This window comes from Eptatretus burgeri, chromosome 9, assembly GCF_056783735.1.
Source record: "Eptatretus burgeri isolate ZD-2024b chromosome 9, Ebu_testis_v1, whole genome shotgun sequence".
NCBI lineage: Eukaryota > Metazoa > Chordata > Myxini > Myxiniformes > Myxinidae > Eptatretus > Eptatretus burgeri.
This window is the reverse complement of record NC_140969.1, coordinates 61,621,156-61,648,402: the sequence shown is the minus strand read 5'-3', so window position 1 is coordinate 61,648,402 and position 27,247 is coordinate 61,621,156. Positions and strand designations below refer to the sequence as shown.

General features: G+C 43.8%; 1 protein-coding gene across 2 annotated transcripts in view; it reads left to right on the top strand.

The window, feature by feature from the left end:
- LOC147020197 (laminin subunit beta-2-like) overlaps nt 1-27,247 on the top strand; it is a 256,934-nt gene that overhangs the window by 184,916 nt on the left and 44,771 nt on the right. For both annotated transcript variants that reach the window (XM_085895329.1, XM_085895331.1), the window contains 3 exons: nt 7,413-7,620; nt 10,412-10,553; nt 11,684-11,860. In XM_085895329.1, coding sequence (XP_085751455.1) covers nt 7,413-7,620; nt 10,412-10,553; nt 11,684-11,860 — 527 coding nt within the window. The remainder of the gene's footprint in view (nt 1-7,412; nt 7,621-10,411; nt 10,554-11,683; nt 11,861-27,247) is intronic.

Here is a 27,247-nt window from a genome sequence, read left to right as displayed (position 1 = left end):
ATGACTGCATCATCTGCAAAATCAAGGTCCGAGATCTTGACATTGCCAAACGATGCACCGCAACTTGATCTCTCCGACATCCTCCCAAAAATCCAGTCCATACAAGTGCTGAAAAGTGTGGGGGCAAGTACACATCCCTGACGAACTCCAGTAACAACTGGAAATAAGTCAGAGGCGGTACCACCACACTTCACAGCACTCTCAGTACCAGAGTAGAGTTCAGACATCAGATCGATCAGTTTCGGTGGCACCCCACGAAGACCAAGAATCCTCCAGAGGACATCCCGATTCACTGAATCGAACGCTTTACAGAGATCAACATAGGCTGCAAGCAGCCCCTGCCGAAACTCTCGTCTGCGTTCGGTGAGGACACGAAGTGCAAGGATACGGTCAATCGTTGACCTCTTTGGTGTAAAGCCTGACTGCTCTGGACGCTGGTGCTCAAGCAGATGGTGGCGAACCCTATTAAGAATTATCCGAGCAAAGACCTTGCCCGGCACTGAGAGCAGCGTCACTCTCGGTGGTTGTTGCAGCCTTGGCGATCACCCTTCCCTTTCCAGAGAGGGACAACAAGGCCCCTCTTCCAGTCAGTTGGGATGATGCCTGTGTTCCAGGCAGAGCACAAAACTGCATGCAACGACGCGAGTGCAGCATTTCCACCAGCCTTGAGAAGTTCGGCATGGATGCCACAGATCCCTGGAGCTTTGCCCCGCTTCAACTGGTTCACCGCAGCCCGTGTTTCCACAAGCGATGGTGGACCACAGTTGATTCGGGAGGGTCAGCAACAGGGATTGTAACACCCTTGACGTCCAACTCGACAGCTGGGGGATCAGCCTGGTACAACCGCTCGAAGTAACCGGCCCAGCGGGCCTTCACTTCAGACTCCTCTGTCAAGAGCCTACCACTCTCTGCTCGAACTGCAGTGCTCCGAGGGATGGGCTTGGATGAACGCAATGCGCGAATTCCCTGTAAGCTGGACGAGAATCACCTGTCCACAGGTGATGCTCTACCCCCTCACAGATTCCTCGCACATAGGCCTCCTTGTCCACCCTCAGTGCACGTACAGTTTTACGCCTCAGCTCCCTGAACAGCTCAGCTCTGCCATTCAGCCTGGCCCTGCGACTCTGGTCAATGGTATCCAGTGTCCCTTGAGAGACAAAATTCTTCTTTGCCCTGCGGTGAACTCCAAGGCATCCACCGGCAACATCAAGGACGGTGGTCTTGAAGGTGTTCCACAACTCTTCAGGACCCCCCAAAGCACCCAGACCCCCCAAGTGTCCACTCAGCCTGTTCGCAAACTCCTCAGCTACTCTCTCATCCCTGAGCTTGGCAACATCCAGCCTAGGCTGGGATGGTACCATTCTCCAGGATTTAAGGTGCAGCTTTAGAGTTGCTACAACAAGCCTGTGGTCAGTATTGAGGAACTGAGCACTCCGGTAGACCCTGCAGTTCTGGATCATCCTCCAACGACCGTCAATGAGGACATGGTCAATCTCCTTTGCCACACCGCCAGCGTTGGAATACCAAGTCCAGCGATGAGCTTGCGGGCGCTGAAACCATGAACCAGCCACCCTAAGTCCATGACTTCTGCAAAGTCAAGGAACTTAGTGCTATTCTGGTTCATAGTTCCTGACCCATGGGGACCAACACACACCTCATAACCATCCCTATCAGTTCCAGTCGATGCATTGAAATCCCCCAAGACTAGAAGTGTATCTCGTCTGGGGCACTGATCAACCACAGACTCGAGTGTGGCGTAGAATGTGTCCTTCACGGTAAGATCACTCGCTTCAGTCGGAGCATAAATAGAGACCAGGGAAATGACACCTAAGGAGTGACGAATCCTTAATCTCATAATACGCTCGTTGACCGGTGTTACCTCAATTATCATTGGGGTCAGCTTATTGGACACAGCTACAGCAACTCCTTGGGTATGGTCACCATCAGAGCGACCAGACCAATAGTAGGTGTAACCACCCACCATTATCTCGCCGCAATCCGGTCTCCGAACCTCAGAGAGAGCTGCAATCCCGATGTCCAAACGCTTGAGCTCAGATGATAACAGAGACAGGTGATCATCCTCTCTTAGGGATAGGACATTCCAGGCACCCACCCGAAGGGACCGCCTCAGGTTAACCCAAGGAGACCGCCGTCTGGTGGACGACACCTCAGCACCACTCCGACACACTCTCCCGCAATCTGACCCAGGGATGTTACCCCGTGGTTTCCCTCCTATCAAAGATTGGGGGTCCCGAAGGCTTTGCCCCAATCCCATCATCCGGTGAGCTGCCCTGCGAAGGGAAGCTGCACAGGAGGTACTCCCACGGAGTGGGTTTTCAGATTTTTTTGCGTTTTTGCGTTTTGCGGAATGAAGCGTTTTACGGTGGCTGGAGTGCAAATCCTGCCACCAACCTCCTAATAAGAAGTAACCCAACTGCAGGAGGACGTCCGCAGACACAGTTGGGCACTAGATATGGATGGCCGTTGGCTCACAAGGAGCTCCTCCGCCCTTTGACAGGTTTTGTTTTTAATCCTGCTGGGTGTCCATATCCAAACACCCTCCTCACCAGAAAACCTGGTGGGGGAGACGGTTTAGTCGCCGACAACCCGACCATGGAACAGGTTAGTACAGGTTTACATGGTACCTGTAGCAGGTCACAGATCGAACCTGACCTGACGTTTGGGCGGCCGTGGGGTCTCCAAAATCTATGGCCATTAGCAATTATACGCGGCCACACGATTTCCACGGTCACACAATGTAGCAGTTACATATGTTTTTATTTTTCGGGTAGCCGCACGGCATATTTATAAATTGTAGAGACCGAAAACGTGGGGTTGCCGTATGGTCTTTGATTTGATGTCGCACAGTGACCTTAGGGCGTTCCTGCGGTGGCAATATAATTTTCAAGGCAGACGCAAGGCGACCGCAGGGGACCGCAAGGCGACCGCAGGTGGCCCTAAGGCCGCACAACAATAACAATATATATATATATATATATATATATATATATATATATATATATATATATATATATATATATATATATATATATATATCAATTCAGAAGGCGTACGGCCGCCGTATCCTCGCCGTAGAGCAAATGTGACTTAAGCCTAGGTCTTAGAAATTGTGAAGACCGAAAACGTGGGGTTGCCGTACGGTCTTTGATATGATGTTGCACGGTGACCAGAAAGGAGCCCTGCGGCGGCCATAGAATTTTCAAGGCAGACGCAAGGTAGCCTCAAGGTGCCCGCAAGGCGACCGCAGGGGGCCCTAAGGCGAACGTGCGGCCAGACGGATGGTAACGAATGGGTTAATTGTTTTTTGTTTTTTATACCAGTTTTTTTTTTTCGGCTTGTCGAATTGCTACAGCGAACGTAGAAATGAAAAAAAGTTATAACTCCGCGTTATAATTCCACGGCGACTTTACGGCCTGTAAAATATAGCCAAATGGCGTAGGGCCACACTGAGGCCACCGCAGAAACTCTGCTGCCGCCGCACGTTTCTGTCAATTCAGAGGGCGTACAGCCGCCATATCCTCGCCGTAGAGCAAATGTGACTTAGGCCTCACTATTATGTTGTGTTTGTTTGTATCCATATTTCTAATTACATATATATATATATATATATATATATATATATATATATATATATATATATATATATATATATATATATATATATATATATATATCACCCATTGCTTCACAAATGGTAATACTAAAGGGGGAGAGAGAAAAAGAGGGGGAAAGACGGAGAGAGGGGTGGGGGAGAGAGAGCAGGTGGAGTGAAGATGTGGAGGGGAAAGGAAAGAGGAGGGAGGGGGAGCGAGGTGGTGTGGGGGAAGGGAAGAGAGTGTGAGTTGAAAGGAAGGGAAAACATGTGCTTTGGAGCATTAATTATGATTCATACCATCTCATCAAAATGATTTGGCATTGAATAACAGTTAAGACGGAAACAAAATAATGTCTGAAATCCATTCTCTACTGGTGATACGATAAACACAGCCCAGAGAAAAACTCCCATCCAGACATAACCACCATCTCGATATGATCAGAGACAAACACCATCCAGACATAACCACCGTCCGGATATGTCCAGAGATAGAGTTGGAGACGGAGACAGACAGACACAGAGAGCTGGGGGTAGGGGAGATAACAGAAATAATTTTCTGCTTAATGGACAACACACACACATACACACATACACACACATACACACAAACACACACACACACACACACACACACACACACACACACACACACGCTTGACCAATATCGGCAATTTTTCGGGAATCGGCAGGTTGGAGTCAGTGTGATTACCAACTACAGTTCATACAACCCAGAAACCTTGAGTAGCTTTCACCGAAAAACAACGTTTCATTTATATAGACGTTTCAGCGATATGTTCACAAATATTATTCTTTACTATCGACCATGGGCGCTCAGCAAGGGGCTTAAGCACTCATCACTACTCCAATTCAATGGTTCATCAGTAATGGTTGACCAGGCTGTCGCTACATACCATAAAGGAACCCTTCAACTTTAAATCCCGGCTTCACCGTGCACGCAGCGGTTAAAGAAATAAAATAAATTCATTCGCATAATGACCATATCCACAAAAGAGTTGCAGCTTAATGCAGAACAACACTGAAGAGATTGCAAAGTTCAATCCGCCATGAAATAAATATTGCAGAAAATCCACCATGTTGCCTGCTCGTCTGAGCACGTGTCACGTGGTACATCAGTTCAGTGTCCACGCACTGTTCATTACTTTTTTTTTTTAAACGTCCGTTTTTTTCACCAGATTTGCTTTGATTCGCTGTAGAGCACCTTGCGAAACCTCCGAAAATATTGACGCAGATCTGAAAGACGCTATGGATTGGCAGTCCCTCGGGGGACAGGGCGTGAGCTATTACAGTGAATGCATTAAATCATATAGCCCAATGAAGCTGGTGAATTTTGTTATGTGCCTAAACTTTTTTGTTCACTCAATATAATTTTCCAAACAGTAGAAAAAGATAACTTTTTAATGCTTTGGAAATATCACATTTTCTTGTGTATGTATCAAGGAGGGGACAAAGCCTTGCTTGCTTAAAGTAAATAGATATGTCAGCTAAGTTATAAGACTCGTTTCTTTAAATTATCAGATTTCACAAGTCTTGACGATATCTGATCCTCAAAACCGAAATAATATTTCGATGATATACTTTAATTAGTCCGTGAGAGTAGATCATGGAAAATCGTATCATATCATGCATGAAATCACTCCAAGCTCCTAATTTGAAAACGATAGTACTTATAAAAGAGATGTATACAACGATTCTTAGCTATGATGAACAGGCATTCGATATGAGTAAGGAAAGTGAAAAAATAAACGTTATCGTTTCAAAATTATTGCGGCCTGTATCAAGTTAAGGCATGGTTGAGCAGGACAAAAAACATGGGGTTTCAGACCCCAGCGAGGTTATCCAGGAAATGCCGTAAGAACCAGAAAGCGGCAGTTGGTGCCTGATAAAGGATATAATTAAATAAGGCCATAAATTATCTTCAAAATGGTGTTTTAATTAACCCAAACACCCAATTTTCACTCTTGCACTTCCTTGGAGTTTACTTAGTATGTTTGCAAAGTTTCAGGCTGCTAGGTTTTATAGTTTTGAGGTTATGGAGGAGACACACACACACTGACACACACACTGACACACACACTGACACACACACACACACACACACACACACACACACACGCACGCACACACACACACACACACACACACACTGTCTTTTTTGTAGTATATATAAAGCATGTTAACATTGAAATATACTTGGAAAATCAATCCAAAGCATGTTAACATTGAAATATACTTGGAAAAGTGATCTAAAGCATGTTAACATTAAAATAAACATGTAAAATAAATATAAAGCATGTTAACATTGAAATACAGGTAAACATGTAAATACAATAAATACAGTGTAAATTAAACAAAAACACAATTTTTTTTTACTTTCTAAATTTATTTCAAAGCAGTGAGGCGGGTGAGAGTAAGAACATTATCTATTTGCACTGTACCCTGCTGTAAATAGAAAACACAAGACTTAGCTCGGGATGATGCTGTTAGAGGGGGAATGGTGATTGGGGGGAGGGTGAGCGGGGAAGGCGATTCAGCCTTCGGAAAAGCAACATTAGCTTACGACGAAGTCACCTGCAGCATTGCCACAGCGGAGAAGACTAACACGATGCTAAACCACCTGACCTTGAACCCAGATCTTTCCTGCTTGGAGAGGAAGATATGAGGTACAGAATCCTCTTCCAGAATAATCCCTTCTCATCGGTTTTGAAAACCAGCTCCAGCAGAAATCCCTTCACCTCGATTAGTTTCATGAGGTTCGAGTCTGGGTGTCGAAAATTAAGGGTTTTGGAATGGTGGTTCGATTATGCATGTCTGAAGTTGAGGGTTTTTGAGTGGTGGCTTGAGTATGGGTGTCGGAAAATAACGATTTGGGAATGAGTGTTTGAGTCTGGGTGTCGGTAACTGAAGATTTGGGAATAAGGTTCAAATAAGCAGATGGAAAATAAACGTTTGGGAATGAGGTTTGCAGGATGAAGACGATTTAGGAATGAGGAAAAGTACAACTGGAAAGGTCTACCTACAATCATTGACCCTGTAATAGTAGCCCACAGATGCCGAATTTTCACCTCAAGCCAACCGATCGAGCAGCGCGATCTTTTTGCCTAACATCATTCCATTTCTCTGCCTCTTGGCACAACTAACTTTGTCCATTGCTTTACGTTTAAGCACCATTAAAAATGGTGCACGTGAAACACAAGACTCATAATGGGAGATAATCACACAAACATGCACGGGATGCAAATGATGACTCATCTCAGCTCAAAAACAATGATTGGTTGAAATGAAACCCTGCAATAACGAAATCTGAACACAATAGGTTGTCCGCGATTGGTCGAAACCCACGATATTTGAGGGTTTACTGTATTGCTACAAATAATTCAATGGCTTCATTTCATCCCACCTTCTTGTGAGATTGTCCATGTGAGAAGTTCGGTCTAAGTCTTTCACAAATCCACTGGCCAGGCCTAATATTCTCCTGGAGCTGACATGGGGAGGAATTTGAGAATTCATGGTGCAGAGTTCTGACAATAACTCACCAACTCTTCGCGAACGACACAGAGGGATCTTTCATGTCTGCCAACTAATGCTCGCAGAACGATTTCCAGCTTAATGTCCATCCAAGAGATGGCACACTTTGCGATGGAATGCTCTCCCTGTAAAGCACCAATCTGATATTTCATAGTTGGGCCAACAATCAAACCCATGAAAATGATATACCTCAAAGGTAAGGGTGATACCACTGCACCTTTAAATTGTTACCTTACTGTGTCTTCTCCAGAAGAATCAGCCAATCCAGACAGCATAGAGTACATGGCAGGTCGTGTTATGCAACTCAGCATTCCTGCTTCAGAGTCACGGATCGCCACCCTAACTGTCAACATCAAAGCAAGAGTGCGCAGCCTTGCCAACGTTGATGCTATCCTCGCCCGCACAGCAGACAGTGTCCATCAGGCAGCACGACTGCTGCGTGAAGCCCGTCGTGCCAGGTGTGTTTTGGCATGCATGGCTCGTCTTGTATAGGCATGCACGTGTATACGGTATGTGTCGGTGAGAGATATGATTGACATGACTTCTAACATTTGGTGTAACTAGAAGGTCAATTGGCAACTCGTGGAGGTGGTGTTTCAGGAACGTTTTAATTAATGGTACAACCAACCGATCTAATAACATGAAAAATGAATATAAAGATAATCTGGATGTTGGGCATGCCACAGACAGTGGCATGGGAGCCTGCAAGGGCAGAAGAAAATAATTTGTTGAGTTGACCATCAAGTTAGTTTGCCTTGGCAATGGCATTGCATGGCACAGTTTTATATGCAGAAATTATTAATTGTAAGACAGCTATTGAAGCGATCGATAACAAATGAGTTTGATTAATTAGATCACACATTATAACAGTTTACGACAGGTTGGCTACAGCAGACTTAGTGACTCACCAAGATTATAGCAGAGGGAAACTGTAGTGCACTGTTTACATTGAGAACTCCAGGGAATTGTCTGTCGTGGCATTGAAGCATTTATAATCGCAGCAATTGGGTTTGTGTTGTCTTTTTATCACTCCGTTATGTTACCTTGTCAATGCCAATTTTCCTTTGGCTTAACCAATTAATCATAACAGTCAAATGCCAATCCATATTTAGATTTGTGCTGGGTGAGTTGAAGCAATTTGGCTGAAATCCTGGAAGGCCATTGCTGATGCTGCCTGGGTAGCCAACAACATGGCATTGCAATGCCTTCCTTAGGTTACCAGGTGGTTCAATATCATTTATTAGTTTTCTTTCACAAAAAAATGTAACCAGCTTTTATTTTTATTTCCTTTACAGTACAACCAATAATACTGATGGTAAGCATTCAAATTTCTCGCTGTTAATCAAGTAATGTGATTAGATCTTACTGGTTTAGAGTAACACAAGGTCAGATCATAGAGGTGGCCAGTCTGGCCCTAACTGTAAACATAATGATAATGTGCCTGGCCTTTGGCTTTACAAGGCTCTCAAAGCTACACTATTTCTAATGATGACCCGAGGGATGAAACTCCTATGTCAGTTAGCTTGGGATAGCAGTTAGATAATTCTGTTTGTGCTGATGCATTGTGGGAATTTTCTTCATCTGATGAATTCACTTCTGGTAGCAGTGCAGTTCTGAGGTTAAACTATACGTTCAAAATGCTAGGCCTTTGGTGTGCTCTAAATTTGAAGGGAAACTTTTATACTTACTTTCAAAGTTGCAAAACATCTGTGCTCAATACATGAGAGATAATGCCTGCACCTGCTGTCGTGGGTCAGATATATGATTTGAGTTGATAATGTTAAATAATATGATAGGGAGCAGTAGTTATTTCCTCTACCGCCGAAGGTGAAGGAGGTTATGTTTTCACCCCTCTCTGTCTGTTTGTTACTTGCAAAATTTAAGATTTTAAAGCATATTGGTCAGTCGATTTTGTTATTCTGTCTGTCTGTCTGTCTGTCTGTTTATTGCTTACAGGTCACAATTTTAAACTGATCTCAAAACTTCACAACATGGTAGAGTTTGTTATAAGGAAGAAGCCTATTGTTTTTGAGGTCAAAGGGTCAACATAGGGCATAAGCCAAAGGTAAATTACTTTTGTGAGATTTCTAAAATCTTCAATTTTCATCTGATTGACTTGAAATTTTAAGAAGATTGACATTTCAGGTCACCAAATTCAACCAGCCAATTATAATTTAAGGTCAACATCGGCCCAAGCTCAACAACTAAGGTGGGATTTCTAAAATCCACAATTTTCATCTGATTGACTTGAAGTTTGAAGAGGATTGAAGATAAATCAGGTCTCTGAATTCAACCACCAATTATTTTTGAGGCCAAAATCAACATAGGCCAAAAGGACAACATAACCCACATTTCTAAAATTTGAAGAGGAGTTGCATATTTGGTCATTGGATTCAAACACCAATTAGTTTTTGAGGTTATATTTGTTTTATAAAGAAGCATAATATTTCAAAAATTTATTGGGCCTGATATGCTCTCGTGGATCACGCATTACGTGGCAGAGGTATGCACTCTACCGAGTGTCCTTCTAGTTGAATAATGTAATGACCTCTATAAAAATGAATGGATCATTATATATATATATATATATATATATATATATATATATATATATATATATATATATATATATATATATTTGTTTACCATTATGAACAGTTCATCAAATCTGTAGATCCAGGTTGATGTTTGAAATCTGGGCACATCTATGATGTGGAATTAAATCAGCTCTTTAAAAATGAGTGAGGTCGAAGTTTGCAATTCAAGATTGTTTTAAACATTGTAATATTGTTATTTTAACATTACAAACTAAATTACTCACTAATAGAAGATGAGGGCAAAGTGCAGTGACAAATTATAAAATTATAAGGCGCATGATTCAGGGTCAGCGATCACAAATGTTGCAGTCAATTACGAGTGTTTTGTACTTTTACTCAAGCAAAACTTTTCTGCATTTACAGGAAAAATTGGAGCCAAAAAGATTTTGAGGTGTTCATTTTTTTTTATTATTCAGGCCAAAATCTCACCTGTATGTCTGGAAAACCCAATAGTTCTATTCACCTGCTGTGCTGCACACCTGTTGAATTGTATGACACCATCACTTGCCTCTTGTAAAGATACCTCTGTAAATTGCCTTTTGAAAAGGTGCCACAGCTTTCTCAGCACGTGTGCTTGAAAACTGTAAAAAAAAAACAATGTTCTGGAAATTTTATTTTGCGGGAGTAACTTGTAACAAGCTTTGTGTGACAGATCCAATGCAGAAAACATGAGAAATGCTACTGACGTTGTGAAAGAGGCCCTATCTGGGGCAAAATTTGCACAGATGGCTGCAGAGCTCGCCATCAGACAGGCTCAAAGCAATGTGCAAGACACTCGAAACGCTCTTTCCTCAGTAAGTCTTTTATTTATCTTCTCCTTCCTTTTTGACAAAAGATCATCTCATGTTATGAATATTAGAAAGGATGGCCAAATCTCCATCCAGTTACTTTTGAGACATTTTCGGTACCTCCGAGGAAACAAGAGGTCAACAAGAGGTCTTGGCAGTGGCTTGCCATTCTACTGTTCTCGGATGAATATAGTTATGAGGTTGTGCAGGTAGTGTGCACAAACAGCTTTTTAATACAGCTGGATGATTTTTTTTTTTAGTCATATGGACATATTACATTAGCCTTGAATTATACCAGCCATTTATATGATGTTAGTGCCATTGCTTTAAATTCCGATGTCTCCTCATTTCACCCTGTTCTTGTGCTTCTTTCGCCACCCTTTCAGCGGTTCTACATCTCGCATCTATTTTCCTTTTGTCTGCTTCCTCATGCATCTCATTCTCCAGTTTTACAGCCAACCTTTGCCTTACATTCACCATCCTTCTCTCAGTATCTTTCTGGCTTTCGTTCACTCACCGCACTCTACTGTATTCTGCTTGTGATTGTCACCATACTTCTCGTCTTACCTCTGTCTTTGCCTCTGCTTCCTCTCACACGCTAATACACTCTCTATCTCCGCTGTACTCTCATCCAGAATTGGTACTTCTCCACGTGTAAAAAGAAAACAAACCATCCACGTGTGAAACATGAGTGAGGATAATGTGACATCCCCGTGTGAAAATAAAACCAAACATCTGAGTTGGATGAAACCCAAATTATGTTCAAAAACCTTAATTTGTTCAACAATTTGCTCATCCCTTTATTTGGACGGTATATAATAGGTCACAGATAGCTGCCGCGATCGTTCTCAAAAAAAAATTAAAAATAACCCAGTGTACATACAGTACAAGAAGCAAAAACATGCATACTGCTTATGTGCACATATAGTACATCGTGGTTATTTACTTTTGTAGTTAACCTTTCCATGTGTGGAAAAAAAACAAAAAAACCATCCACGTATGAAAAGAATACGTGTGAAATGTGAGTGAGAATAACGTGTCATTCATGTGTGAAAGATTCTCATGTGAAAAAAAAAAAAAACATCCACATGTGAAAATAATACAAGATGCTCTATCCCTTTTCATTGTCCTTTCAGATGGAATCACAAATAGGAACAGCTCATGCTGATCTCAGAGAGGTCATGAGGAGTCTTGCTGCTGTGAGTCGAGCAGTCGATGGTCTCAAATTGAAGACGGCAAGTAACAGTGTTGCAGCCAGCAAGGCTAATAATGTGGCCAGTTCAGCCAAACTTCGAGCGACTGAGGCCAAACAGGTGAGGCCAAACATTTGGAAGTTGGTGGAATGCTGCTGCCTTGGTACATGTTTTTTTTTTGGTGATGGAACAAGGCAGCTTCTTAGCTAATATAGAAGTTGTATTTGTAATAGTTGTTTGTTGAGAACTTTTTGGATGTTTATTATTTAATCAAATCAAATTTTGCTCAATGTTTCTTTGAAGTTCAATGTGCATCATTGCATAATGTGGTTTAGTATTTTCCATGGAGTTATTTCTTCCAAGGGCGATCTGGGCTCTCTTGAGACCTGGTGAAATTGTAATTACCTCTGTCACTGAAAGTGGACCACGGTTATGTTTTCATCCCCGTCACTGAGCAGGATATCTCAAAAAATGATGGACGGATTCAGAATGGACTTTATGGACTGGTTGGGCGTTGATAAGGACGAATTGATTAGATTTTGGTGGAGATCCAGATTGGATCTGGATACGAGAATTTTTTTAAGTGATTCTTCACCATTGAGAGATCGAGCCAAAAACGATGGACTGGTACTAAGTTATGATATATACAGCACGATATCTCAAAAAGTTACAGACGGATTCAGATGAAACTTGGCAGACAGGTTGGATGTATGAGACAGACCAATTGATTAGATTGTGGTGCAGATCATGATACTAGAACTTAGTTCTGGAAAAAAGTTACAACTTGTTGGGAATGCTCTAATGCTTTGTCAAAATGTATAAGCCTATTGCACTGCTATAAGAAACATATGATTCTTCACCAGACAGAAAAGTAGGCAATGAAAACCAACACTTAATTTCTCCAAATGTTCCTTCAAAAAAATAGAAACCGAGGAAAGTAAAATGACCCCCTCAATGTGCATTTCCTTTGAAAGTCACTGGGATGGCATTACATTATCAAAGAGGATACAAAACAATGCTGTTGATTCAACATTATGTGACCCTGTCATTAAATGTTCCATTTATTATTCATTCCTTCTCACGATGACCACAACCATATCCAGTTGTTTAATGTCTCGGGCAGTATTGAGACCCAGGTGTAGACCATTTTTCTTCATCTCAAATATGATTATTTTTCAAATAATCCAGTAACGACTTGATGATGTATTTCTGCTCACACAAAGCACCATTGTTGAACATGTCAGAATGAAACAAACGTGCCCAAATGTCTGTCTTGCGTATTTTCTGATCATTGTTGTTGTTGATACCTCCACCACCAAAGGTGGACGTCAGTTATGTTTTCACCTAGCTGTATATCTGTTTGTCTGTGAGCAGGATATCTCAAAATGTTATGCACGGATTCTGACGAAACTTGTTGGGCAAGTTGTGTTTTGGTATAATGTGTGGGCAAGTTGTGTGGGCAAAGGGCAAGGGCAATAACAGCAAATTTATGAGATTTTGTTGAAGATCCAGATCTGGATGCAGATACTATAATTTCTTAAGTGATTCTTCACCATTGAGTGATAGGGCCAAAGACGATATACAACACAATATTTGAAAAGGTTATGGACGGATTCAGAAAAAAACTTTTTGAACAGGTTGGGTGTGACGAGAACAAATTGATTCATATTTTGATGAAGATCTGCATCCAGATACGAGAATTTTGTCTTTTTAAAAAGTGATTCTTCTCCATTGAGAGGACCAAAAACGATATATTAGACCAGGAGATGACCACTCAAAATGTTCATTTCCATTGATCACAGAAATACTACCTCTTTTTCAAAAGTAAATATTGATGATAGTTAAATCTTTTGAAACAGATAAGACTTGTTGCCACGCATACTTCTTGCAATTGATGTCAAAATATTTAAAACCATGCCCAAAATTGATACTATTAGAGCACCATTTCCCAGAATGCCTCGCGTCAAACATAAAAATATGGCCGCAACGTCCTTGGCGTTAAATTCGGAAAAAATAGCGATCAAAATGCTACAATGCAGTCAGGGGCAGCAAAGCGGTAAAAATGGAAAAAGATGAGTCAGAGTATGAATGCCAAAGAATATTTTTGACCCCTGCAGTAATTCGGAGGGAGGGATGGGGGGTGGAAAGAAAGGACCTGCACCACCAGGGAAAGACAGTGATGTGCATGTGGAGGTTTATCATGAAGCCCAGAAGACACCAAGGAGAATGGATTTGGCATTCCGGTTGTCGAGGATACCATACCGTTGTGGCTATCTTTTACCAAGCTGGACAGGGTATCATTCACAACTCAAGTGCTCGAAACCTGACTTGTCAAGCATCTTCTATGTATCTGCCATTGATGCATCCCCAACACAGAAGGACACCATTAACACCATTCCTCTAAAATGTGTGACGATGGGCACAATCTTGCAGCAAGATGCAGTGGTTATTGTGTGTGATCAAGCCATCTACAACACTATCCAGCAAATTTGATGGAAAGACGCAAACGTCACTGCAAGGAAAGTTATCAGATTGGGGGCATTTCACACCTGCATGAATTTCCTTGTGTGTATAGCAAATGCTTCAAGGATGCAGGGCTTAAGGATGTAATAATCGAGAGTGCACTTGTTGCAACAGGCTCCAGGGATGGTGTTTTGTCTGGTCACCACTACAACAGGAGCCTAAGGACCCACAAGCTTGTCAGTGAAGCTATGGAGCAGCTGAGATGGAAAGCTTTTCTGAAAACACTTGCAGATGATGAGCAAGATGCATCCCAATTTCTGATGGAGATGCAATCTACCTTCCCTTCTTGTGACCATCTGATGATAATTGAAAGTATCAAATGCAAAACACTGAAAGACCAGTACTTCCATTTATCAAGACGCAGCCATCAAGACCTACATTTGCACTTTGGTCACCAGACATCAGCATGGTTGAGGCATGACTTCTTTTCATAAGAGGAACAAAGGAGTGCAACTGGCCACTCCAATTAGCCAGTGTTCGAGGTCTGCTCCCTTGGTTTTTTGCATATGACCATGTCAATTATGTCTGATCCATCCATCCATTGGGATCATGCGAAGTGCAAAGCATTGCTGCTGCCTTAGCAGTCTCCTTGGCTATGGGGCACAATCCTGGACGGGTCGCCACTCCAATACAGGATACCAACAAGCTGGCACTTATTTTGCCGACCTCGGAAGGATGACAGGCAGAGTCAACCCCAACTGGTCTTTATTCAACAGCCGAGTGGGATTTGAACTCAGGATCCTAGGATCGCAAGCCCACCACCCTAACCATTATGCCAACACCAGGCATTATGCCTGATATCTGCCTGCATACTGGATTGAAATGCACATGTTGCAGTCAACACACCCATCTGTGCTGTATATGGCACCTTTCTTGATGGTAAATTCACTGTTCCCCGACAGAGAAAATATGCTTTCTCGAGTATCGGGTTATCCAACAATCAATCAAGCAAACTGTCAACAGAGACACGAAGACTAAAGGAGATATCTCAGGATTCAGCACAAGCAACACATATTTTCAAAGTAGGTACTCTTTCACCATCTTCATGCTGCCATTCAACACGAGTGTGAGGTAATGGCAGGAATGACAATGCACACAACACAAGTTAAGGACTTGCAAGTCACATGCATTAAGAAGGATAATGAAGATGTGCAAGCTGCCTGTGACACTAAAGAGAGCATGATTGACCCATTAGAATAAACCAGCCAGTGTCTCCAATACATTTTCTCTGGTGTAATTGTGATTGAGGAGGTAACCAAGGACGTGACTGCAACATCACATGGACAAACATCAACTGAGCTATCCATCAGAAAAAGACTGCAAGAAGGCTGCATTGATCTGCACTCTTCAATCAAGCAGCAGAAGCTTAAGACGTTCTCAAGTCAGGTCAGGTATGGGAGCATGCACAATAGCAGCGCATCACTGCGTCCACTTTCCGCCGGTACTCCAGGGGCCTCCGTCTGGCAATCCCCCAGGCAGATGCCTGGCCCATCCCCATCTCCTTGAGATGCTGACCAACCTGCTGCAACCACGAGGCACATGGTTGGCCCATTGGCCTCCTCCACTCACAAGCCTCTCTTGCTGAGAGAATCTGGTGAACATCATGAGCCACATGTCCATACAGCCGCAGCTGATGCTCACGGACTATGCAGGTAACAAATCTCATTTGAGTTTCTCTCAGCAACTGCTTGTTGGACACAGAGTCTGACCAGCGATACCCAAGGATTCTCTGAAGAGATCTGATACCAAAGGAATTAAGTCTCCATCTCAGATCCCTGGTCAGAGTCCAAGTCTCACATCCATAGAGCAAGACTGGAAGCACTAATGACCTTAAGACTCAGGCTTTCGTCCTCCCGCACAGGTACCGGCACCGCCACACCCCATGATTCATTGAGTCCATGACTCCCCAGGCCCAACCCAGACATCTGTTGACCTCTGGCTAACAGCCACCCTAGACATGAATATCACTGCCAAGGAAGTGAATCTCTCCTTGACCTCAACATCCTCACCACAAACAGGTACAGAAAGGATAGCAGCATCCAGCATTCTCCCACTTGACAAAAAAGTCATCCACAGGAAAAAAGTAAGAAATAAAGTCTGCTAAAGCAAGACCGAACCCTTTTTTGCTAATAGTTTCCAAGGACAGAAAGGTGGACCTCGGTGAGCTTATTAAATGCAGTCTCAACACAAATCCATTGGTATTAGCCAATGAGAATGGCAGCATCATGAAAACAAGCAAAGCAAGCCTGATGTGATATCTGGAGTCTGTTGTGGAGCCATCACCAGTCATCGTCTCCATGCTAAGAAAGGTTATCTGGATACAGTGCTTTCAGAAAGTATTCACACCCCTTGACATTTTCACATTTCGTTGTGTTCCAGCCTTAATTTAAAATGGATTAAATTAAAAAAAAATTTTCACTGATCATCAAAAAATAACCCATAATGACAAAGTGAAAACGTGTTTTTAGAATTTCTTACAAATATATGAGAAACGAAAAGCTGAAATGTCCTGCGTCAATAAGTATTCAACCCCCTGAATCAATATGTGGTAGAAACGCTGTTGACAGTGATTACGGCTTCGAGTCTTCTTGGGTATGTCTGTATCAGCTTTGCACATCTGGATTTGGTGATTTTCTCCCAATCTTCCTTGCAGGTTTACTCAAACTCTGTCAAGTTGGATGGGGAGTGTTGGTGAACTGCATTCTTCAAGTATTTTCAGAGATTTTCAATGGGATTCAAGTCTGGGCATTGGCCGGGCCACTCAAGGACTTTGAAGTTCTTGTTCTGAGCCTTTCCAGTGTTGCTTTAGCTGTATGCTTGGGATCATTGGCCTCTTAGAACGTAAAGCTTTGCCGCAGTCTGAGGTCTTTTGCACTCGAAACAGGTTCTCCTCAAGGATTTGCCTGTATTTGGCTCCATTCATTGTTCCCTCTATCCTAATGAGGTCTCCCAGTCCCTGCCACTGAAAAACATCCCCATAGCATGATGCTGCCACCACCATGCTTAATGGTACGGATGGTGTTAGATATGTGATGAGCTGTACTCGGTTTCTACCAGATGTAGTGCTGTGCATTCAAGCCAGAGTTCAATTTTCGTCTCATCAGACCGCAGAATCTCTTGCTTCATGGTCTCAGAATCTTTCACGTGCCTTTTTGCAAACTCCAAATGTGCCTTTTTCTCAGGAGTGGCTTACATATGGCCAATCTCCTGTAAAGCTGAGGTTTATGAAGTGCTGCAGAGACTGTTGTCCTTGCGGCAAGTTCTCCCATCTCATCCAAGGATGTCTGTAGTTCCCTCAGATAGGTCATTGGGTTCTTGGTCACCTCCCTGACTGAGGTCTTTGTTGCCCAGTTGCTCAGTTTGGTCTGGGTAGTTCCATATTCTTTCCTTTTCCTAATTTCTCTGACACGCACTGCCAACTGTGGGATCTTGTATAGAAAGGCGTATTTCTTTCTAAATCATATCCAATCAATTACATTGACGACAGGTGACTCCGATATAGTTGTAGACATCTCATGGATGAAAAAAGGAAATTGGATGCACCTGAGCTCAATTTGGAGCGTCATAGCAAAGGGGTTGAATACTTATTGATGCAAGACATTTCTGCTTTTCATTGTTAATTAATTTGTTAAACATTCTAAAAAACATGTTTTCACTTTGTCATTCTAGTGTATTTTGTGCAGGTTGGTGACAAAAAACATGAAATTTAATTCACCTTAAATTCAGTCTTTAACACAACAAAATGCGACAAAAGTCGAGGGGTGTGAATATTTTCTGAAGGCACTGTAGTAGATGGAATGGCACTTATTTAATCGCTCAGCAGTAGGGTCTACTCAATTCCCACATTTGGTGATTTGTCAGCTTGTATTCCAAACAAGGTGGTGACAATGGTTACAAATATCTATGCTGATTCACTCTACCTAGTCATAGATCACAATCCGGCAGTCTCCATAAGGAATGCAGAAAGGGGAATGAGAGCTGCAGGAGGAATGCAGAAGACTAAGATCTATAGTGCAGATCAAGCCCTTCCTTCCCTTTGAAAAAAGTTAATGACAAACAGCCCCAGCAAAGAAGAACTAGTGCAGTTCCTATTTGAAACATGGTCAAAAACTGATCCTGAGAAGCAACAGTGTCAACGTGTACTTGGCACAAGGATCACAGTGCCAAGCTTTCATCAGTGCATCTGATAGTTCTGGAGCTCAAGACAGATCATGAAGAAACTGACACCAGACTCCTCCTACACTGTGCCTTTGCAGCAAAAAAAATCAGCAATTAACCTATCAAGCAAAGAGTCCTGTCATCATTAGAAGTCCAGATACGGACGTCTTCATAACAGCAGTAGGCCTTGCAATATCGATAGACAGCAAAGTGTTATTTCACACTAGAAAAGTAAACTTAGCCCAAATAATTGATATTACTGCAAAACACAATACTTTCAGTGATGCTGCATCCGAAGCTTTGATAGGACTGCATCGCTTCACTGGCTGTGACTCCATCAGTGCCTTCTTTGGAAAAGGGAACACAAATGCACTCAAGTTGATGCTGTCTGAAGAGAACTGTCAAAACATGTTCAAAGACGGGCAAATTCTTTGATGTGTCCCCACAATTGAATCAATAACTTGAACAGTTTGTATGCAGTCTATGTGAAAACTCTGTTCTCCGGCCCGGCATGAAGAGAGTCAGCAGAAGAGGATTCACCAAAATGCAGTTTTATTGAAGGACCACACGCCAGCGGAGGTGATGTGATGGAGGTGAATGTCAAATTCTAATGGCTGCTAGATTCGCACATATATCAGGCTGCTAACCCCCCCCACCCCCACCCCCCCCACCCTGCCAGCCATTCCCAAAATAAAATAAAAAATAATTTATTTCCCTATTACATATAACACCTTTGACCAATAAAAATAGCCCACAAGCCATCACCCCACAACACATGTCCCTCAATATGTTACTTTGGTCCTGCACAGCTGTAATTTGGTCTCTGGTACTCCATTGCCTTTGACAGCCAGTGCCCCCAAAGGGGTTAAGATGTTTCTCTTGCAATCATCGCCTGATATCAACCAATTCAGCAAATTATCCACATACTGTACTAATAACGCCTATGGCAAGCAGTGAAATTGCGCCTCTGTCCAAACATCTGACACCCATCTTTTAAATAACTTTACCATAATATCAGCTCAAAAATACAACCCAAGCTCGTTAATGTTTCAATTAACAAATTATGGCACCACATGAAAATTACAACTGCACTTTCCAAACTTTCACTGATGCAAACTGGTCTATGATGTGTTCAAAGTCAATAATTACACTCAGCAGAGCAAGATCACAGTCTGTAACTGAGCCACAAATCATGAATAGAGCTTGCAGGACTGGAAGTTGCTCTGGGTGAGTGAATGTGAAGGCCAAAGACCTTACTGTACACTACTGTAGATCTTATAAATATTACGCTTCGGATCCCCTAAATTTAGAGACGAGGCTCCACGGAAAACGCGTTAATTTCACCGTTGTGCAGTTCGTGACGGCCATGTGAGTATTGTTAGCAGCTGCTTACAATCTCCTCTCGCAGCGATTATAATTTACAAATGGAGAAACGAGCATTTATCAGTTGTGTGATATATTTTTCGGAACAGTGCGAATGTTTTAACTTACTAAAAAAACAATCTGTGTTTTAATTTTGACTGTAACAACAATGATTATTTCGTCAAATTTTCAGCTCAAAGATAATTTTACTTGCTTGAAGATAAACGCAACTCGTAGCCTGATTTTGGCTCGGTGGGTGGGGTAGGGTGAGGTGGGGTAGGGTGGGGTGGGGTGGGTGTGTGGTGTATGGGCGGAGCATGTATTGTATGGGCGGAACCCCGAGTCACGGATGGTGGTGGTCACGTGGTTATGGCTTCATATGTCCCGACTCGCCCGCTAGGGACTTGTAGCACCAGTTGGCAGCATGTGGTATCATTAGTAGTGGCTTGTATGCCGTGTGCCTGTAGGGTGCATCGAGTGCACACTAAAGCGGAGTTACGGGCATCCTATGCCCACCCTCTCGCTCGAGGAAATAAAGCGGAGTTGTGTTACCCTCCGGCTCATGTCTGCCTGTTCGCACCTCGGCCACGACACCACAGTTTGGTGACGAGGATGGGATCGAGAGCCTGACGAAGGTGGACCCTCCGCACAAGCCAAGCGCGAGAGCCCGTCACAGCAGGGATGCTCCCCGTGGCCCTCCCCGCAAGGCAAGCGTGAGAGACCGTCCTCGTCGGCACGGTCCCCGTTGTTCCAGAAGCGTATGCCATCATCGCAGGATGCATCGCTGCACAGAGCAACCCGGAGCGGGACCTGCAGCCGTTGATCGGAGGGTCCACCTTCGTCAGGCTCTCGATCCCATCCTCGTCACCAAACTGTGGTGTCATGGCTGAGGTGCGAACAGGCAGACATGAGCCGGAGGGTAACACAACTCCGCTTTATTGCCTCGAGCGAGAGGGTGGGCGTAGGATGCCCGTAACTCCGCTTTAGTACGCACTCGATGCAACCTACAGGCACACGACATACAAGCCACTACTAATGATACCACATGCTGCCAACTGGTGCTACAAGTCCCTAGCGGGCGAGTCGGGACATATGAGGCCATAACCACGTGACCACCACCATCCGTGACTCGGGGCTCCGCCCATACAATACATGCTCCGCCCATACACCACACTCCTCCCCTTCCAAAATGACAATTATAATGACAAGCATAATTGGCAAAGAACATTATGACACTGACACAAAAAGCAAAGAGGAACAAAATGACATCCATCATGTAAAATCTTCCAAGTACCACGTCGCTTGATCTAACCCTGGGGTGATGGTCGGGCTGAGAATCAAACCCAGATGAGATGGCTCAAAAGAAAGCGTGCTTCATCTGAACAACCTGTTACAATAATGCCGTTGTTTTAATCTGGCACATAATTCACTCTTCTATTCCCATCACATCATATACTGTGTTGGTGCGAGTGAGTTGAATTCCAAATTCAGTGGACTGGGTGCTTGAGTACTGAGTTGCACGACGAAGTTAATGGTGTTAGCAGACCATAATAACAATGGCCGTTTTAAAGATATAAAGAGAGGAGTTTGGGAGCACAGTATAACTATGCAGCTGAGGCGCCACCAGACAGCCCACTTACAAGCCTTCTGGCTCGGTCGAGGTGACACGCTTAGATGAATAGAACCTCCTGCGCCCCTGGCCGACAAGCTTGCTCGTCCCCCACGGACAGAAACAGGTAAACACGCTGAGTTCGCCAGACATGAGGGCGCCGGCGCTGGTGGGAGCAGCGGGTGGGGTGGCCTTGGCGAGATAACGCCAGGCCCCTGCGAGATCAGAGGTGGGGAACCTAAGCTGCTCGGCACGGGGGGATGGGGGGGTGATGCTGAACAGCGCCTTTGTTCCATGTGCAACTCGAACCGGGCAATTAGCCGGCTCCATCACCAGCAGTCCCACACCAAAACCACGCACCAGCGTCGGGCGCAACACCGCCCCTGCCACGGACCCCTCAGGTTGCAGCAAAACCAGCCGAGATCCCAATGCACGTCCACACGGACAATCAGCGTTGGCTGGATGAATAGCAACGTCATACAGCAGCAGAAACATCGTTTGCGCAGATGCAAACTTCTCTAGACGTACAGCGCGTTCCCACAGTGTAATTTTAACACATGAAGCTGCAGCGAACTGCGGACTGTCATTGAAGACCCGAATCTTGGAGATTCTTTTATTTGCAACGATTGTCCGCAGTTTCCCGATATCAGCGAAAGTATTGATCACAATCAAACACATTTTGCTCACACGCGGACTGTCGGCATTTGCTTTTATAACACCATGCTTAATCACTCGTGCTGCGAGAATCAAACATACAACAATTAACAAATAATGAACCAAGCTGCGAGCAAGCCTCTTGGTTGTAACGACGTTGAGGCGACTGGCGTGCAGGTCCTCATCTGAATGTTGAAGAGGACACCGTCCATGGTCGCGCACCGCGAACTTCTTGGATGCGACCAAGTCGCCTTGGACTTGGCTCAGTCTGAACACACCAAGCCGGCTGGGCGATCCTGACGAAGGCGGACCCTCCGCGCAAGACAAGCGCGAGAGCCCGTCGCAGCTGGCATGCTCCCCGTTGCTCCGGAACCATATATCGTAGTTGCAGGAAGCAAGGAACAGACACCAACGTTGTATCGCCGTGGCCCCTGCCACCAGGACCCTCGATGGGGGCACGGGTCCAAATGGAGGTACGGGCCCCAAAGGAGGCATGGGCGCAAATGGAGGTACGGGCTCCAAAAGAGGCACCTCCCCCAACCGACTCTCTAATCGGCTCGGCACGGGTCGCCCAAGGTGAATGGCTGACCCACAACACCACAGGGTGGGGTGGGGTGGGGTAGGGTGGCGGCTCGAGCTGCCCGGGTCCTGAGTTCAAGCCCCGTCGGCCGCTGAATGAATACACCAGGGGGTTGACTCAGCCTGTCATCCCTCCTGAGGTCGGCGAAATGAGTACGAGCTCCAGCGCGTGCACCGGCAGAGGGGCACTGCATCATTGACACAGCCGCGCTTCATGAAATGATAGCTACCCCGGCAGCTAAGCTGTCACATGACCACAACACATCGCAACCCGAGACACCATCGTATTCACCTCAAGCCTGAGATAACCGGTCTATTTGTCGCCTGAGAGAGCTCGCCTGACATCATGCTCCATGCCTAAATCGTAGAGATCTACATATTATGTATGCAATTCTTATTTTATCTTTTCAATTTTAATTTAATGATTTTATCCTGACAGATCGAGGCTCATACAAAGACAACAGACATGATTCTCTGTCCGCTTCTGCAAAGAAAGCTCGATCGCGGCAGGTAGAGGATTAATCATCTCATCCCCTTCAGTTCGCCAACCAGCATGGCGAACAAAGCAAGACCATTCCACATTCAACACCTTCACAAACTCCTCCTCACTGTGCATCCCTCCACTCACACACCACGCCCACAAATCTGTTGGGCAAGGATGCATTTTCCATGCCCGGCTCAGCCACGCATGCCCCATCTCCACAGCCCGCAGACGTTACACACAGACAATGTCTCACCATCGCGAGTGGTTTTCAAGTCATTTTAAGCTCATTCACATTGATTCATAATATCTTTGTTATACTCAAATAATTATCGTTTTCATTATTCATTCATTACCGTGCACTTGTAATGAATGAGACGAAAACCAACCAATTCTCTGAGCCTCGACCCCGTTTCCCAACAATCGTAAATTTCCTTGGTCTGCCATTCATTTCCTCTTTGCCTGCTTGTTGACGTGGTGACAATTCACTCGTGTCTGACAAATAAGCGCGTCCGATAAACCACAACAACAACACAATTACAAATCAGAATAATACATTTTACTTCCCGATCTATTTAACGTATGGTCGTCTTCTTCTTCTTCCTCTATTATTGTTCTCCATTCCGCCGCGTGCGTTCACGTGACAAATATTTTCACAACATCCTAAAACGTTCCTTTTTCACCGGAATTCTTACAGAAACCTGTAAGACATGTCCTAAAACCCTAGAAAATGTTAAAATTCATCTCGCAGACTCTCACGATAAGCCGTCCTTCACGGGGACAATTCTCAGCTTTCTGCTTGTGCCTGCAAAAAAACACGGCGCGTCACGGTCCCGGCACACATAACCGTCCTGAGTGCTTGATATATTTTCCTCTTTGAGAGTGGGTTTCAGATCGAATTTGCTTTTTCACACACCGAGACCTTACGCGCTTGCTTCACACTCGAGCTTAGTGCAGATTTCATTTTAAATTCCTGTCTTGCTTGGAAACCACTGCGTATGTGTTCAACACACACACACACACACACACACACACACACACACACACACACACACACACACACACACACACACACACACACACACACACACACACACACTGTATGCAAATTATTACAGACACTTGTCAGAACATTAACTCAACATAAACACCTTACATTAGATCACATTTGCTCCATGCACAATGAATCCATTTGTTCATTCATCAGGCACATTCTCCTAGCTCCCATCTGAGCAGGTTTATTATCTGCAAGTAGTTTTCATATCTCCATCTGTTTATTTTATCGATTCCGTACTTATCACCGATAACTTTCAGCGTTGTTCCTCTGGGTAACTCTGTGTTCTTTCCCATTTTTTCGTTGTTAACTTATCAACAGCCTGATAGCTTTGAAACATTTCTCCTTTTAGTACACGGAACCAGGAGTCCCGTTCTGATCGACAGCCTTTAAACCTTCTTCCAGGACTTTAACCTATCTGTCTTTCACAAACCAACTCAGAAAACAGGACTCGACCCTATTTTCTCCTTATTTCACGTGGATATTTATCCTCTTCATACAACAACCTTATTTCACGTGGCCCCACACAATACCACAGAATACAGGACTCAAACCTGCTTCTCCATATTTCACTTGGATATCCTTATCCTCCACCCTTCCCGGTTACAAAATACAGCCTGACAGCACCTTGTGATCCTTCAATAAAACCGCATTCGACTCTCCTCAAATGTTTACCATTATTAGTTCGTCACCTCAGCAGAACCTGAAGCTGCGTTCAAAGGAACTCTCTCCGCTGGGTGTACGGTGCTTACCTGACTAGGGCTATCCTTTTGCAGGTGCCCGACATGTTGCGCACCACGTAGCATTTAGCTGAGACCCTTGTAAGTGCTATACACCAAGCGGAGCTCCTCCTGTCCACAGCGTCAGGGGTCTTGTGAGGTCCCATCTGGGGTGCCAACTGTGAAGACTGTTCTCCGGTCCGACATGAAGAGAGTCAGCAGAAGAGGATTCACCAAAATTCAGTTTTATTGAAGGACCACACGCCAGCGGAGGTGATGTTAGCAGCTCAACCAGAACATTGGAGAGCGACCAAAACCACACTGAGTTTTACATTCAAAAAACTCTCCCATATATATATATATATATATATATATATATATATATATATATATATATATATATATATATATATATATATATATATATATATATATATATATATATTCTATCTCTAATTCCAATCTATCTCTGGTTATACTCTAACCCAGGTTGGTGTGACAAGAGCTTCGAATGTGTACTCAAAATATGAGCTAAAAGTTTTCCTGCTCTCCCCCAAGGGAGGGTGGAACAATCAAACAGCTTATATTGGGGCCCAGGAATTTCTCTTAGGCAATTATCTGGGCTTGTTATCACTGTCAAAGCAAAAACCCTTTTAGTTTTCCAAGCGTGGGCTGTGTGAGGTGACCAGAATGAGCTAACTGGTAGAAACTGTGTGACTGAAGCTATAGAGAGTTTTTAAAATGCATTTCAGAGTATATAAAATGGGTTCGAATCCCTACATCTAACTAATATATGTGTATTAATTATGGATCAGATGTGACCATAAAATAGTACTCCTCACAGTCTATACACTGGTACGCAAGGGATGGATGATGTCAATGTGCTGAAGGTATAATATCTTCAGGATGGACTGTAAATTTGAAACCTCACTGCCACAAAATCAAGACACAGCACCTCAGCAGAACAAACAAGAAAAGGAGCAATCAGAGATTGCAGACTCTTGTCAGGACTTATTTTGTGTGGTGTATTGTGTGTGGCATTTGTGTACTGGTATGTTACGTAATTAATGAGATCATTAGAACTGCCACTTTATAACTGCTGGCAATGATGACCTGGCACCAAGACATCCCACTTTGATGTAACCCCGCTTTGATCGGACAAATGACCCAGACCCATGACGTTTTTTCATTATTATTCATTATTCAATTGAATTTAGAATGGGATTTAAAATACTCAATTCAAATCAAATGGAAGACCAAATAGGTACAGTCCTGCATTGGAATAAAGAGAAGGAACCCGAACAAACAAAAAGCAAAGATGGTCATGAGGATGAACATGGATAGGATACGCATTTCAGCTGCTACTCCTCTACCATAAAACTCATCCATGCACAGCCAAGTGAGCCTTATTAAAATAAAATAAAAATCAAACAAAGAAAAAGAACCCATATCAAAAAAAAAAAAATAATTCTAGTTGCCAGACCATGCGTCTGATCAAGTTGAAATTTAAAACCTGTTTTCCCCATGATTAATACATCATGAATGTGAAGTTTCACATCGATTGATTAAGCAGTTCCAGAGAAAACATTTAATATTTTTCTTCAATCCAATATGACTGCCACCCCATGTGACCTGTCGATTATTTCTTAACAAACTTGTACACCCATGACTTGGGGAACATTTTTGTGAAGTTTTGCCTCGATCTGTTCAGCCACTTCGGAGATGATTTTTGAAGGTTATTTTTTTTAAAAATAATATGGCTGCGGCGTCCCCACTATATTTCCGCAGGGCACTCAAGGTCCGCCAACAACCCTCTTCTGCTAAAACTACCAAAATCATGAATCACTGCTCACCTTCACTCTCTCATTCCTCTTTTTTCCACCTTTGGAATAAACTCCCTCACTTTGTTCAATCCCATTCTTCCCTCCAGGCCTTCAACACAGCTGTTCACCACCACCTCTTATTGTCCCCCATCCAAATCCTCAATCTTTTCTACTCCCATTAATCCACCCCAAACCCACCTCCTTCAAATTCCCTGCTTTCCTTCCTGAAAGTCCCTGTAATGTCCATCTTGTATGCTCCATGCTCCCCGCCCCATCCCTCTCCCTTCCCCAGATATCCTAATGTGTCTGTTCCCCACTGTTTTGTCCTTCCCACTCCCGCCCATCTTGTCTCATGATGTGCGTTATGTGTTAGCTCTCATACGAGCCTCGACAAGGTATGCAAAAAAAAAAAGTATTTTCCTCGGTGTACTGCAGTTAGAGCGGAGAGTGGAGGCCTCTTGGCAGAGGATTCTGAATTGAAGGCCCGCTGGGCCGGTTACTCTGATCGGCTGTACCAGGCTGATCCATCAGGTGTTGAATTGGAT